This window comes from Sphaeramia orbicularis, chromosome 6, assembly GCF_902148855.1.
Source record: "Sphaeramia orbicularis chromosome 6, fSphaOr1.1, whole genome shotgun sequence".
In the NCBI taxonomy this organism is placed as follows: Eukaryota; Metazoa; Chordata; class Actinopteri; order Kurtiformes; family Apogonidae; genus Sphaeramia; species Sphaeramia orbicularis.
The window spans coordinates 33,571,195-33,587,781 of NC_043962.1; the positions used below are offsets into that span (position 1 = coordinate 33,571,195).

The 16,587-nt window shown below is 35.5% G+C and overlaps 1 protein-coding gene across 4 annotated transcripts in view; it reads left to right on the forward strand.

Moving 5' to 3' along the window:
* Window positions 1–16,338, forward strand: part of LOC115420793 (receptor-type tyrosine-protein phosphatase beta-like) — a 77,543-nt gene extending 61,205 nt beyond the window's left edge. For 2 of the 4 annotated variants that reach the window (XM_030136321.1, XM_030136324.1), the window contains 13 exons: window positions 1,328–1,440; window positions 1,665–1,770; window positions 4,877–4,957; window positions 6,771–6,788; window positions 7,014–7,095; window positions 7,715–7,805; window positions 7,983–8,059; window positions 10,784–10,918; window positions 11,107–11,229; window positions 12,679–12,842; window positions 13,049–13,184; window positions 14,283–14,403; window positions 14,520–16,338. In XM_030136321.1, coding sequence (XP_029992181.1) covers window positions 1,328–1,440; window positions 1,665–1,770; window positions 4,877–4,957; window positions 6,771–6,788; window positions 7,014–7,095; window positions 7,715–7,805; window positions 7,983–8,059; window positions 10,784–10,918; window positions 11,107–11,229; window positions 12,679–12,842; window positions 13,049–13,184; window positions 14,283–14,403; window positions 14,520–14,542 — 1,270 coding nt within the window. In that variant the 3' untranslated portion in view covers window positions 14,543–16,338. Of the gene's footprint in view, window positions 1–1,327; window positions 1,550–1,664; window positions 1,771–4,876; window positions 4,958–6,770; window positions 6,789–7,013; window positions 7,096–7,714; window positions 7,806–7,982; window positions 8,060–10,783; window positions 10,919–11,106; window positions 11,230–12,678; window positions 12,843–13,048; window positions 13,185–14,282; window positions 14,404–14,519 lie in introns of those variants that run through there. The other 2 variants (XM_030136323.1, XR_003935599.1) reach the window with 2 other exon arrangements.
* The last annotated feature ends 249 nt before the right edge of the window (window positions 16,339–16,587 follow it).

The window sequence follows — 16,587 nt, forward strand, 5'->3', positions numbered from 1 at the left end:
TGGCTGGTGTTCTGTGATGCCGTGCTCTCATTGGCTGACGTTCTGTGACGCTGCGTTCTCATTGGCTGGCGTTCTGTGACGCTATGCTCTGATTGGCTGACGTTCTGTGACGCTCCACTCTCATTGGCTGACGTTCTGTGACATTACGCTCTGATTGGCTGACGTTCTGTGACGCTGCGCTCTCCTTGGCTGACGTTCCGTGACGCTGCGCTCTCATTGGCTGACATTCCATGACGCTGCGTTCTGATTGGTTGATTTTCTGTGACGTTGCGCCCTCATTGGCTGGCATTCTGTGACGCAGCGCTCTTATTGGCTGACGTTCTGTGATGCTCCGCTCTGATTGGCTGGTGTTCTGTGACGCTCCGCTCTCATTGGCTGCTCAAAACAAATAAATGAATGAATGAAAAAAAAGCTGTCTTTGTTTCAAAATCATTGCTTCCTGGTGCTTTTTAAGGCTAAAAACTCAAAAAAGACTGTTCTAGGTAATTTGCAAATGCCCATGTTCCTGTGACTTTAATAAAAGAAGCCTCAAATCATTGCAACTTTCACCGCAATTTTTTGGAAAAGCTGCTGCAAAATCTGCATTTTAGGCCACAACAATCAAAAAAAAAAATCTCGCGAAATCCTGGAGGGACTGATCAGAGATCATAAAACGCAGAGGTACATTCCAACAATATTTACAAAGTTGCAGCATACGACGTATTTAACATAATGATTACAGTTTTACTGACTCTTCTACTGTCAAAACAGTGTGTATGAAAGGCATCTTTTATGTTTCACTTTTACTCTTTTTTTGCATCTTGTTAGGTCTGTTACCGTTACATCATTTTCATCCTGTGGCATTTTCTACATTATTTCATATTTTTAGTCTTACTACATTGTTTTTCTCTGGTTTTGTCTTTTATAACTTGTTTGATCTTTTATATAATTTTTGTCTTGTTGTATCTCTTACTTCTCTTTTCATTGCACATAACTTAACATTTATAAATGCTTCCAAAAATTCTTCCGCTACTTTAAATTAGAAAATGGATTCACTTGTCACATTTTTGTCAAGTGTGACCCATCTTTAATGTCTACAGTCGTGGCCAAAAGTTTTGTTTTGCAAGACTTGCTTTCCTCATGGTACATTGAAGAACAATTACAACATTCTTATAGGTTTCATAGACGTTTATTGAAAACTAAATCATTTTTTTAGCAAAGAATCTATTAAATAATAGTATTGTAATTAATACATGATAACAAAAGATTAATAAAAGAAACACAAGAAAACTGAAGAAATTACTGAAGTAAAGGTACAAATGTTCATGCTCTGTGTTTTGTCTTTCAGGCTGAGTATTCGAGCGTTCACTCAGCTCTTTGATGAGGAGAAAAATGGTGTCATTGCCAGTTCGCCTCTGTACACCGATACATATATGTCACTTCCTGTGGTCACGGAGGCTGGTGAGTAAATCAACATGAACTCTGCTTCTTTTCCTTGTTAATAACCAAGTGTTTTACAGAGAATGGAAAGGCTCTAAAAGGATAAAAATAAAGTTTAAGGATAAATCAGGTAGGGAAAAGAAGAGTGGGGAAAATAAAGAATGAGATAGTATGTGATGTATGAATGAAAATAACAGAAATCTACAGTCCTGGATGGTTGTGTAAACGTTTCTTTGCTACTCCAGAACCTCTGACTGGTGTGATCGAGGGCATCAGCGCCGGTATGTTCCTCATCGCCGTGATGGTGGGCGTCACTGCTCTACTCGTCTGTAGACAGAAGACTCGCAAAGTGTGAGTATCTGTAAACACATGAGTCTCTGTCAGGCTCAGACGTCTGCTGTATGTACACAGTTTACATTTTTACATTTTAGGGACTGATCCAGCACTGAGCAGCTCCACAGTCAGGGTCCTGTTCAGGAAATCTGCTGTTGTGATGGTTGAACATGCACATTTGGACTAGAGGGTGTTTTCTATAAATATAACCATGTACAAACAGTCAAATCTGCCAAAATTGGAACTTTAACCACAGCTGATTTTTTTTAACTTAAGTTTCTCCAGAACTGATCAGTAGGTCATTTGAATAGTGAAACTCTTTTTTAGTATCAATTTTTACTTCTAAAGCTAATTATGCTAATGCTAATCATCACAAGTAAACTGCAACTGAACATGCTAATATTAGTTTATAGTTTATTTTGCAAAACAAACTGTATATCATGCTAACAAGAGATTTTTTTGGAAAAACCTTCTGAAGTGCAAATCTTTTTTCTGTGCAGACATAGAAAATGGTGCAGCTTCTTACACCAGCAAGCCTTTGCATCTGCAGTTTTTGTTTTTCCTGCGTTGAAAATAGAAAAATGTTATTTTGTAGTATTCCACATATTGTTGATATATTAGACAGTAGATGACACCAACTGTTGTGCTTGTGTGAGCAATTGTAATTTAACGATTAACACAATCATCAACAGTATATTTATATCACAGGTGTCAAACATGCGGCCCGGGGGCCAAATCCGGCCCGCCAAAGGGTCAAGTCCAGCCCTTGGGATGAATTTGTGAAATGCAAAAGTTACACTAAAGATATTAACAATCCTTTTAGTTCAGGTTCCACATTCAGACCAACTCAATCTCAAGTGGGCAGGATTCAGTAAAATATGATCATAACAACAGATAAATAATGACAACTCCAAAGTTTTTGCTTTGTAAATGTAAATATTTTCATGTATTTGCACTAAAACAAAGTACAATTTCGCAAAAAATGTGAATAACCTGAACAAAAATACGAACAACCTGAAATGTCTTAAGAGAAGTAAGTACAAATTAAACCAAATTCTGCCTGTTATTAAATGTTTTGTGTGTTTGTACATCCACTGTGATCTGTAAGTTATAATGCACATGTGTAAATGATAAACTGAGGCAGAATATTGTTAAAATTACACTTATTTTTTTCAGTTTGTTCATGTTAATCACATTGTTTGAAAGGATAGTTTGTAGATGTAAACCTTTTCATAATGTAAATTTACTTTTTTCGCTCTAAAACATAGAGAAAAGTTTGGAGTTGGCATTATTTATATATTATTATGTTATTATTTTACTGGTTCGGCCCACTTCAGATCAAATTTAGCTGAATATAGCCCCCGAACTAAAATGAGTTTGACACCCCTGATCTATATTATTGAACTATTATAATGTATATTGCAGGAAACTTAATGGAAAAAGATTACTAAAGCTTCTATGTACAACATTTTAGAAAACCTTTGTTATTACTGACACCATTGGCAGTGGAGTGATATGTAGTTAGCATTCTGCTCTTTGTGTATTTGTATGAAGTGTGTTTTGGAGTCTGTGTTGTGCTGTAAGCATCGTTCATTGACATTAGACGACTCACTTTCTAAGCTAATGGTAGGTACTTTTCCACACCGTTGTTGCTCTGGAGGAGATGACCAGAGGCAGTGAATCACAAACAGCAATGCTTGGATTTTCCAAAAACCCAACCATACTCCCCTTCATAGTGATCAATGCACAGGCTGTTGTCATGGATGAAAACAGCAGAGACAGTTGGGGAAGGTCAAATCTTTTAAGGTGTATTAATCCATGTCAGTTTCTTCATGTTGTTTCACACTGCAATTTTCAATCTTTTTTTTATCACAATTTATGCAACACTTAACTTATCAACTAAATGTTCATATTTGGTTCGTTCAGTCTGACCTGTTATCTGACCTGTTTTTAGCTTCAAAGACTACTCTCTCAATAACAGGGGGCAGGGCCATTTTTACAGGGTTTTTATGTGTTTATTTAACAGTATAGAAGTAGTGGGAAAGAAAGACAGAATCCATAAAGTGCACACTGAAGCTCAAATACACACCTGTGTGTCCTGGGTCATAGATTTACACACATTTTCCTCAGTTGTTAGATATTTAATTGTTATTTGTTAGGTAGTAAAAATGATAAGATGTTCGATCAAATATGGGTGTGTTAAATAGAAAATAATTGACATCCCTGCATCACCTACTGACAATTTATGCCACAATAAGTTGAAATTAAAACAGAGGAACATTCTAACAAAATTTACAAAGTTGTAGCATGCGACGTATTTAACTGATGCATAATTATTACAGTTTTGCTAACAATGTGTCTGAAAAACAACAAAAACTTTTATGCTGTTTTATAGCTAGATAGATAGATAGATAGATAGATAGATAGATAGATAGATAGATAGATAGATAGATAGATAGATAGATAGATAGATAGATAGATAGATAGATAGATAGACTTTATTGTTTGTCACAAGTGACCACTTACTCTTTTTTCTTCTTGTTGGGTCTATTACATTTACATTACATCATTTTCATCCTGTTCCATTTTTTACATTAAATTTCATATTTTTAGTCTTGTTACGTTGTTTTCCTCGTTTTTTTTTTTTTTTTCATCTTTTACATCATTTTGTCTTGTTGCATCTCATACTTCTCTTCTACATTTCACTTAAGTTCACGTTTATAAACACTTCCCAAAATTCTTCTACTACTTTAATTTGGGAAATAAATTTAGAAAGGAAAAAAAGACAGAAGAGAAGGTAATAATACAGAAAAGATGACCCAAAGAAACCGTTAAAACTTTGTGGTGTTAAATATTGAACCAACGGATGCCCTTTGAATCTGACATTTTCTGTTATCAAAAGGTGGCGCAGGATCTGAATGTCTTTCTCAGCTGTTTTCAGTCTGTACACACTATTTAATGAACAGCCAAGTGTGGTGTAGTGAGCATCCACCATATAGACAGAAATGACAAACCACTTTGTCACCTGTTTGATTATGGTTTTTAAGTCTCAGGCAGCTCCCAGATGGAGGTGTAGCAGGGTGGAGGCTGCTGGGTTTAAAGCACTGCTGTGGTGTGTTTTCAGCAGTGTGCAGGAGAGTCCAGCAGTCAGGATGAGCACGAGGAGAGAAGGACCGACATCAGGAGTTCACATGGGAGTCAGAGGGTAAGAACAAACACTGAGCTGCTCCTCCCATAAACTGCCTCATACTGACATAATGAACTGATGCAGAAATATTAGCACAGTAGTCAAACTAAGGCTGAAAACACTGAAATTTGACTACGTATTAATAAGATAAGATATACATTAAAATTAAAGGGCTCTTGTATATACATACATTACCAATGCTAAAATGAATTCACTACTCCTGCTAATAATACATGTGCTAATGAATTGCTAATAAATTAACTGAAGGGAATTTTGACAAAAATGAAACTTAGCAAAAACCTAAACAATTAAACACTTAAACCATTACAGTGTGCACATTCTAACTGCAATTAAAGATTACGAACATATATATTTTAGCAGTTTTTGGGCTTTTTTATTCATAAATATTGAAACGTTCTGAGAGATTTAATAATTGTGGGTTTAACAACAATAATAATAATATAATATATAAATCTAGTTTTATTTGACATGAATATATCAAGATGTCAAGGTAGCTAATAGCACAGATAAAACAAACCACCGCATTCACTATACTACCACTGTTGTATTGAAATAAACTATTGCTTATTTAAAAAATTTATATAACCTTATAAGCAAAAAAACTCACAGCACAAAAACCCTTTATTTATTATTTCTATTGTATTTAGATATTCAGTGTTCATTGTTCTCTAAACTTCATGGCTGAATTCCTAACCTTTTATTCTTAGCATGTCTCATGTTTGGGAAAAAAAAAGCATTAAATAAGTTATGCATTGATGTGGGTGTGTTAAACATTTTTTTATGCCTGGGATAATGTCTGTAATTAAAATTAATCACTATGATAATATTTAATTCTCCTACTAACCCAGTAATGTACAATACTCAACAGTAAAAATATCCATTCTGCACTATATAAAAGGGAAAGGAAAACAATAACTAAAACTGAAAACGTACCCAACAATATGCAGGTAAATACAGTGTATTCATTAATTACTGTTTTGATTTTTGCAAACATACCAGCTGGGCTGAACATAGAAACCAGCCAAACCATTAATTACAGTTAACACTGCTCACACCACTCCCTTTCCCCTGCAGGGTAATGCAGTTTGTGGCTTTTTGTGCTTCTGTTATTTTAAATAGGCCGTTTACATCATACTGACAGGTGTGCCTCGGTTTGTTACACAATCTGTACAGTAAAGGTGTCGAAGGAGCGGGAAAAGATGGAGGACAGATGCTGTAATAAGCTTCTTAGCACGATACTCGCAACATTTCCTTTACAAATCAATATATTGCATAGTTATGATAATCCCTATCAGTCATCACTTCTGACCGTCTATGACTTTGTGGTTTATTTATCTCCCTTTTCCTGTGTTTTCTTATTTTTCCTCATATTTTTGCTTTGTTTGGGACATTTCTTTGCGTCCACCTTTTTGCACTGAATTTGTTCCTCATTCAGTGTGCGTGGGTGTAATAATACAGCAACACACAAACAGGAGGAAGCATGTTTCAGTTTCCTTCCCACTAGAACATTCTGCGAGAGTTATGCAATGATGTAGTTTATTCTTTAGAACATAACTGCCGTAAAGCAATCAGAAAATGTCATTTATTCTCCCATATCAGTGCTTTTTTTACTATCACTACTTACTCTCCCCATTCATTCTATTGCTCGCTCAACCACTACTTGAAGGCGAAATAACTTTGCAAACAAAAAGCACTATTACATATTTTACCCGTATATACAATAAATCTGTCAGTGAACATCTATTAATGCACAAAACTGTGATTCCTCATTTGTTTGTACAACCACTAACAACTATCTCTCCTTTCTCAGGAACCGTCGTTTTTCAAGGTAAGAAAATATCATGCATTATGTAAGTTTGATGGTAACACTTTACATCCGGTGCAGTATATTTATATTTTCAACAAATTTATCTTGAATAAGTGGAGGATGGTGGATAAAATGTGCTATTTCTGCTTACATTATAGTGTGACATAGTGTGTTTAATATTGATCTGTTGTATGAATCTTAAATTAGACCCTGATAAATCTTTTTACCTTTCTCTATGTCCTGTAGCCCTATTAAGATTGTGAACTTTGAGTCTCATTACATCAAACTTCAGGCTGATTCCAACTATCTTCTATCAGAGGAGTATGAGGTGAGTTATGAGGATATGCCACTAGTACAATATTGATCCTGCATGGACCCTAATATTCCACCAGTAATCTTAATAATGAAATGAATAGTCACTTACACCACAGTATACTACAGAGCCACCCACATTTTAATATTCCATTGGACTGCCTTTAGCTTTGATTACAGCACACTTTTGTCTTTGCATTGTTTCAATGTCACAATATTTATTTGTCATATTTTGGATACGTAATGTTCCTGAACCTAGAGCTAACCAACTGAAATGACCCCAGATCTTAACACTGACCCCACAGACTTGTACTGTAGGCACTAGGCATGATGGGTAATCACTTGATCCACCTCTCTTTTCACTGTGGAACATGATCAGTGCCCCTAATCCTGGAAATAAGATAACGCTATATGCTAATACTAATAAACTACAATTATAAGAAAGAAAGAAAGAAAGAGGACCTTGTTGAAAAGTCAAATATGTTGAGGAAAAATTAATTACCATCATAAAATAATTACTATCATGTGTCAAACAGGCAGATTAATGTGTTGAACTCCAGTATCTGTGATTTGATCTCTAAACCCCAGCCACCTTCCATGCATAATTTCACCCCGATTTGCTGTTTTCCTGTCAGGACCTGAAAGACGTGGGCCGAAACCAGCCTCTCGACTCGGCGCTGCTGCCTGAGAACCGCGGCAAGAACCGATACAACAACATCCTTCCCTGTGAGTGGGAGGCAGCAGCCCTTTAGACACATAAATATGGAGTGATTAGCAGAGATTACACTGTGTTGTGAAGGCCACACCCCTTCTAGTTTGGCAGGCTTCACATTACCCAGCAGTGCATGCAGTATTTATGTGGCAAGCATCTTACTCAACGTCTCTTATTTATCTCATGTTTAGATGACTCAACACGGGTGAAGCTGTCCTACGTGGATGACGATCCCTGCTCTGACTACATTAACGCCAGCTACATTCCTGTAAGTTCACAGCTGCGATAAGTGACTGACCATACATTAAGAATTTATGTCAAAGAAGAAGGGCCTCACCAGTTAATATATAGTGGCATTTATCAACTCTCAGTCACTTGTTGACAATAAAAACACCATTTATAAATATTCTTGACTATTGTAATGGTACAGTAATGTCTTTTTTTGCCCATGCTGAAAAATATTTACAATCACACATCAATAGAGAATGAAAACTTGCTGAGTTTGGATCTACTTGATGGTTTGGTGCTATTTAAAAAAAAAAAAATCTTTTTGTAAAGAGACAATTATGTAGCGTGAACTCATGCCACTATGGTTTCAGCGGTGTAATATTTTCACAATATAATATGTTTGACAGCATATGGTATTACATAACATACCATAACAAACCATGACATAACATACCATAACATAACATAGCGTAACATAGTATAATGTAGCATAGCATAACATAGCGTGGCATAGCGTAACATAGCATAACGTAACATAACATAGTATAACATAACATAATATAACATAATGTAGCGTAATGTAACGTAATATAATGTAGTATAGCATAGCATAACATGACATGATTTAACATAACATAGCATTGCATAGTGTAACATAGCATAACTTAATATAACATAACATAGCATAACATAATATAACATAGCATAACATAACAATATAACATGATAGTATAGCCTAATGTAACATAACATAATGTAGCATAGCATAACATAACATAACATAACATTGCGTAACATAGCAAAACATAGCATAGCATTGTGTAACATAGTGTAACATAGCATAGTAGACAATAGTGTACCATAACATAACACAACACAATATAACATAATATAATAGTAAAGTGATAAAATATGAAGAATATAAAAATAAAGATATTCAATATTAACATAAAATAGTAATACAATTCTACACGAATACGAATATTTACAGACCAGAAGAAAAATGTTCAGTGTAAACAGTTGCACAAAGCCCAGGGCCTTAAAAAGGCAGCTATCCACAAAACGGTAGTACTATGGTTGAATATAATCTGGTATAAAAGCAGTTGGAATTTGTTATTTATTTGTTCCAGACTAACCCTTTAAAACACCAAGTCACACAACAACAAAAACAAATTATGTGATTGTGGCAGCAGTATTTCTGTGAGGTAAAATTGTTGCATTACCATACCGTAGCATTACCATGGCAACACAGATGGGACTGTGGTTGTCCCCAGTACTAGGTATAACTGGGCTACATAGGATGTTAAAGTCATATGAACCACAACACCATGTTGTTTGAGACGTACAGTATTATGTGACTATATTGTGAAAACATGCATCAATGCTGGTGACGATGGACATGAAAACTGATATATATGTAAAAATCTGCATTCTACTGGTCAAAACTGTTTAACTCACCACTTCTTGTTTGTAAATCTTCTTGACCTTTCTCACCTCCATGATGATGTAGAGTTGCACTTTTAATATTGTTTTAGTACAGATCCACATCATGAAATTCATATAAAATGAGACCTGTCAGATGTGTACTTCTGTCAGATTCTGCCAAACCTTATTCATTTTCAGATGGGTCAGACCGAAGCCTGTTTATTTCTCTATTCTGAACCACCAGACTCTCACCAGGTTGTAAAACTGCAGTCTTGATTGCTTCATTTATTTGGTTTGATCCAAAACAATACATTAAAACACCACAGTGACACAACACCAGGACGGCAGGACTTCAACTCCCTGAACTGTGAACGGCAATAGAAAACAGGAGAAATATTCTAAATATAGCATACATGGCATAAATGGTTATTGATTTTTCAGTTGGCTTTTCTCAGGTGGTATAACTAGTACAAATAATTAAACTAACCCTTTCAGAATTTCATATACTTCTGCAGAAGTGTCTTGTGACTCTCTGTGATGTCAGATCACTTCTGTCTCAGCCTCTTTATGACTTTTTAGTAATTTTCAGAATCATGCAATAGATGGAGTTAACCCTTTTAAGACTCCCATTATGACAGGCCTCTAAGGTGTCTTCATGTTTCATTTGCAATAAAAGTGTCAGAAAATGTCTTTTTTGCCAAGTCTTTTGCAGCTTTCTTTTCAGGAAGAACTTATCTTTCAATATCTGGCAATTAATTATCATTATTATAAATAATAAATGCTTAAAACAGTTTGTTTTAGTAAAAAAGAAAAAAAGCTGACTTGAAGTTTTTAGCATATTTGTCAGAAACAACTGTAAATGTCCATGACGAAACTTTTTGAGATTGCAGAAATAAACTTTTAAGTATTTTACATCTGCTCAAACATGCTTTTGGTCTTGAACATTCGGTATCCATATTATGGCTTCATATTTTTGGTATTTCCTGGCATTTTTTTTTAGCCTGTGTAGAAGTCTCTGAAACAGTTCCTTTCTAATTGCGTTGCTGCCGTAAAGTGTTCTATAGTGTCGGAAAGCTCAGATCTAAGCTTTCCGATGCCGTTTGTGGATCGCACATATGGTTAAGGAGTTGCAGTAATTTGAATGCTGTAAAGTCCAAATGCAGCGCTGTAGAGATTGCGGTTGTTAAAGGGTTAAAGTTACAGTTTGACATTTAGCTATTGCATCTCTCTTGCGTATATGTGAGATTCTGGTGCACATTCATACATTCTATTATAAATGGAGAGTGATTTTGGAAAAAGTTGTGATTTTTTTTTTTTTTTGGGTTGTCGTGTATTTTAGGGTAATAACTTCCGTAGGGAGTACATCGCCACTCAGGGTCCACTCCCAGGAACAAAAGATGACTTCTGGAAGATGGTGTGGGAGCAGAACGTCCACAACATTGTTATGGTCACCCAGTGTGTGGAGAAAGGCAGGGTGGGTAGTGAAGTAAAATAACAATAAAACATAGAGCAAACAAGTGATTTCTTTTTAGTGTAAAAGTCACCTTGGTTGTTCTTTTACTCCATCATCTTAATTTATTTCTGTCCTTGGCTTGTCCTTATTTTGTTCCTTTCCTAATCTTTGCTTCCCAGATGTTATGTAGTATTATTTTGTCTGTACAGGTAAAGTGTGACCATTACTGGCCGTTTGACCAGGATCCTCTGTACTATGGAGATCTGATCGTCCAGATGCTGTCAGAGTCTGTTCTACCAGAGTGGACCATACGAGAGTTCAAAATCTGCAGTGTAAGTTTAACAACTACTTCATTCTAATTCATTTTACCTTGTTTATCAGCTATCATCTGAAGTCAAAAACTGACCTTTAATTGCACATAAAGTTGGATTTTTTTTGGAATATAAAAAAAAAAGAAAACAAGGAACAAAATGTAAAAAAAAAAAAAAAAAAAAAAAAAAAAAAAGGCTTTCAAAAAGGAGCAGGATGAAGTACAGCTTATGTACTCCCACTCCCTTACCCCATCTTTTTCTACTGATCACAAAGTCCCATGTCAGTTCCTCAAAGTACCTCAACAAATCTTACACATGTCAAAATAAAATGTAAACAATACTGCACAAAACACAAAAAATACTATACATTTCAAGAATAAACTCTGTCCATTTCATAACTGCATTTCATAATAATTTTGAATGATCATGTTTTCAGACACATTCCTCATTTTATTCCTAGTTAAACACATCAGTGATCACCTTTGACCAGGTGCAATGATTACATACTGTGTCCCAGTTACACTTTATCGATCAAGAATAAAACACATTATCACAATCATTTCATGAGAAGAGGTAAAAATATTTTATGCCATCTTTATGGATAACAGTGTGGTTTGTAAAGTCTAAACTGCATGTATCACACAGTGTCGGCCATTATAAGAACGCCCATCAATCTGTCATTTTTTAAATTGTTTTTGGGGATATTTTGATAGAAACTACATGTCAAACCTACTAATACGAATCTCAGCTTCAAGTAACTTGATGCATGATTCATTTTATTCCCAACAGAATAAATGAATGCCCTATTAAATATTTAACTTTATAAAATACAGTTGTGGCAAAAAGTTTTGGGAATGACACAAGTCTTGTTTTTGAAAAGTAATTTTTATTTTAATCTCTTCGTGTTTCTGAGGCTCAACAGAAATTCAATGACAAACAAATCACATTTGAGTCAAGAATTAATTTGTGTCATTCCCAAAACTTTTGACCTTGACTGTACATTGAAGTCAAGTGAATTACAAGAGGTGTGACCTGATGGTAGAGGTATTTCCATTTAAAATTAAATGAGGTTTTTTTGTTGACTTTCACATCTTAATAAATATTTCTTTATCAATTTACTTACAACGTTATGTCTGTTATTACTACTTTATTATCATTGTGTCATTATTAATATCATCATTATAGTTTATCTTTTATATCACTTATTCTTTTTCTCGTTTAACCTCTTTTTTTTAATTGCATGGAATTTAATGGCAAGGTGAGAGAGAAAAGGCACAATTCTCTTTAGGTCCTGTGCATCGAGTGAATTGACAATTAAAAATATCTTGGAATCTTGAATATTTTTATTAAATGGAAGTGTACAGCTCTTGTGTAGAGTGTTATCTAATATTAGAAATCCTTGCTCATGGGCACTGCAGCAGCATGTCCATCAGGCTCATCTTCTAACTGTATGTGTGTGTTGTGTTTAAGGAGGAGCAGCTGAGCTACACCAGGCTGGTGCGTCAGTTCCACTACACAGTGTGGCCCGATCACGGGGTCCCAGAGACCACGCAGTCCCTAATCCAGTTCGTCCGCACGGTCCGCGACTATGTCAACAGGACACCTGGATCTGGACCCACTGTGGTCCACTGCAGGTAGCCACTTCACAACTAACATGTGTCTAATATGGTGAGACAGGAATATAAAGTAACAGGAAATAGAAATGTTTAGGTCAACTTTAAGTTCCTCAAATTGAGTGAATGTTCTCTCCAACCTCAAGAGACAGATTTCTGCTCAGTGTTCGTACTGTCGTGGTTGTTTTGTACTAAATCCTGGATGTGTGATTCCCTCCTCCTCCCAGTGCTGGTGTGGGTCGCACAGGGACCTTCATCATCTTGGACCGTGTGCTGCAACAGCTGGACAACAAGGACACGGTGGATATCTACGGAGGTGTCTTTGACCTGCGCCTTCACCGATCCCACATGGTGCAGACTGAGGTAAGAGATCTGTGTGTCCGTCATACACTGGTGAAAGTAACAATTTAGTCATCTATCATCTCCAGGATACCCAGAGATCAAAAAGAAACACTGAATATTCAGTGAGTCATTGAGAATCATTAAATAATTAAGACCCAAATATCCACTGGTGACCAATATCACTTACTGACATAAAATGTTAAATACCTGTTAATCCACTAATCCAATCAATACATGTAAATAATTCAAGTAAAATGCAGTTTGTCGTCTTTTTCCGGCCATCAGATATGACCCATTTGGACGTTCAGAGGCTCTGTAGTTACCATGGAAACACGGTCATCTTCCACAACATTGATTCACCAGTAAAACCCATGGGGTTTAATAAATGACAGTGGTTGGAGACACTTGGTTTATGTCTAGTTAATGATATATTTTACTGAAAAAGTTACTTTTTCTTCAGTTTTCTCTGTTTTTAATATAATAACCCTCAACTTTTATCTGAGCTTTTATGAACATCTACATGACCAGTGGATTAAATACAGGAAAATACCTGATTTTGACTTGAAAATGCAAAATACCCCCCCCCCCCCCCCCCCCCCCCCCCCAGCGATCACCACCAAAATTTAATCATTCGTTCCTTGTGCCAGTAACTGTCCATAACTTTTTTAATCATCTTGCTAACAGACAAACAGACAAACCCTGATGAAAACATAACTTCTTTGGTGGAGGTAATAATATAAATATATTTACAGTTTGTGACTTTTCGATCCATACAGAAGTAGGACTAGACATGCATATACACTGGTGACACAACCAGTTTTCAGTTGGTAATTACATTTTGGCACGACACAGCAGATTGCATGCACTGCAGTGGGTTAAACCACTTTGCGAAAATTCTATTCTGATTTAATGCTCTGGGGCATGTAAACACACATCTGATCACTTCTTTTTGTGTTTGTACAGTTTATTTATAATCGCTGAGGATGAAGAAGTATTGTCCTTGAAACCACAGATAGTGTCTGACACTGAATGAGACCTTCTTAACTTTTGTAGAGCAGAATTAGTCAGATTTTTTAACAGATTGCTTATTTGCTTTGACGTCTTTTCTTCTCTTCTCAGTGTCAGTACGCTTACCTCCACCAGTGTGTACGTGACGTTCTGCGAGCCAAAAAACTGCGCAATGAGCAGGAGAACCTCCTTTACCCCATCTATGAAAATGTGAACTACAATGCCCAAAGAGGTCAGTGAACTTAACACATTACACCTACAGGTGCATTAGTTTAGTTAAATAATTGAACTTATTAATTAGAAAACTATATTGATCCTTTGTTTTGTTGTTTTGTTTCTGGCCTGCAGATACGCTGTGCACCAGACGTTAAAGATTGTATTGACTACTGAGTGATATGTTGAGCACTACAGGGATTCATGGCAATTTAAGCTTTCTGTCTTTTTGTTTATATTTTTATCAGCAGATATTTCCAAACAGAAAAAATATATGATTATTTATGTAACACACAGCACTGTATATATACTTATATCATATGTGTTTGTTTTTGTAAATATTTTTGCTCAATATTTCTATAGGCTGCTTTTTAAATTATGTACTTTCAATGTATTTATATATTTTATATTATTTGCACAATACAATACAATCATGGCATTTCATAGAAAAAAAACAAAAAACGTATGCTGACCAGTGAATTCAGTTTGTTTTGTGTATCACCGACTACTTTTAGAGAATGACTCAGCGTGACTCAAAGTGCTGTAAGTGTATACATCCTGTAAGTGGGAGATTTGTCCGTATCTTAGGTTTCTATAGCAGTAAAGACAAGCTGCGGTCATACTTCCAGCACAATTTGACCTCACAGAGCCTTTTGGAAAGTCATCCATCCATGCTTTTGTTATACAGACTAAGACTGTAAGCATCAGACTGGTGGTGATATTCTGTGTTTTTATTAATACAAAACAGTAACTGAGAGGAATAAGTGAGTTTTAATGCTTTTTATAATGACCGTGAGAAATTTCAGAATATTGCCAGACTTATCCTAATGATAAATGTATGTAATATATTATTAATTCATTATATATTATTACCTTTTTCCTCTTGTAAAAGAATATTTCAGACAAGTTTATTGTGTTTACACCAGCAGATGTTCACTGCTGGTCAAAAGTTTTAGAACACCTCAAGTGTAATGAATAACCTGAAATGAAACTAAGCAATGAGGTACATTTTTACAAAAAAAAAAACCCAAAATTATTAACTTAATGTAACTTTCAGAGTCCTATAAAAGGCTTTTCAGGAATCATGTAACTTACAGCACCAAATGTACTGGAAACCTTCAAAGTTGATGCAAACAGTTCCTACAAGTGTCCAAACTTTTGCTGACACTACCACAATATGTTGCTGATGATAAAGATAATAATGATAAATAGTATCTCAATGCACAAGACATCATCATCTTCATTTATGGTGCATCATGGCTGTTTAATTGAAGGAGAAAAACAGGAATTACTACATATAGACTACACTGAGGTACTTTCATAGAAGTGAAAAGTGCATGTAGAAGTACAAACTGTAGTCGTATTTCCTTTATTAATCCTTAAAGTGCCTTTTTTAAATCATCCATCATGTTTTCAAGATTAAGACTGTGCATAGAGTCTTATAGGTGTCTTTTTAACACACATATACTGACTACAGCCTCTATATTCAGATAATCCATTCAGAACAGCACCATATATTTCACGATAAAACATTCCAGTGTAGATACTTTGTCCCAAAGCTATATACAAACATTTATTTTCATTGCATCTTGCAAAACAGTTCCAAAAAGAATGACAGAGTGTAAAGCTGGAGCACACTGATCATTTTAACGCCTTTGAATAGTGCAAACAGAGCGACTTCAGCGAGAAGACAGCATAGTGTCAAAACATTTGTGTCTGTTTGCACCATTAAAAGGCTCTGAAACGATTAGTCTGCCTCAGTTTTTCTCTTCGTGTCCCTCTTTCTGTGCGATCCTACCTGAAAACCACCTGATTTTGCTAATTTCTGCTGGAGTATGCCCCGAGAACTTTATTCTACTAGTGTTACAAAGTACCTTACAATAGGAACACATCATAGAACAAAATAAGAACATAAAGTTAATATAAAAACAAACTAAAACTATTAAACTTTTTTTTTTTTTTTTTTACAGAAAAAGACCAAAAGTTAAGGAAAGTACATATGGTGAAAGTGAAAGCTGTGTTACAACACCTTCCGAAGCCTTATTTTGACTATCTCACACTATGGCAATGGTTCTCAGTCTTTTTCTGTCGGGCCCCCCTTTGGAGAACGAAAAATCTCCAGGCCCCCCTCAACCCCACAACATTGTAACAGTGGTGCAATTATAACTTTTACTGAAAGAAACATCAATATCGTAACAATACT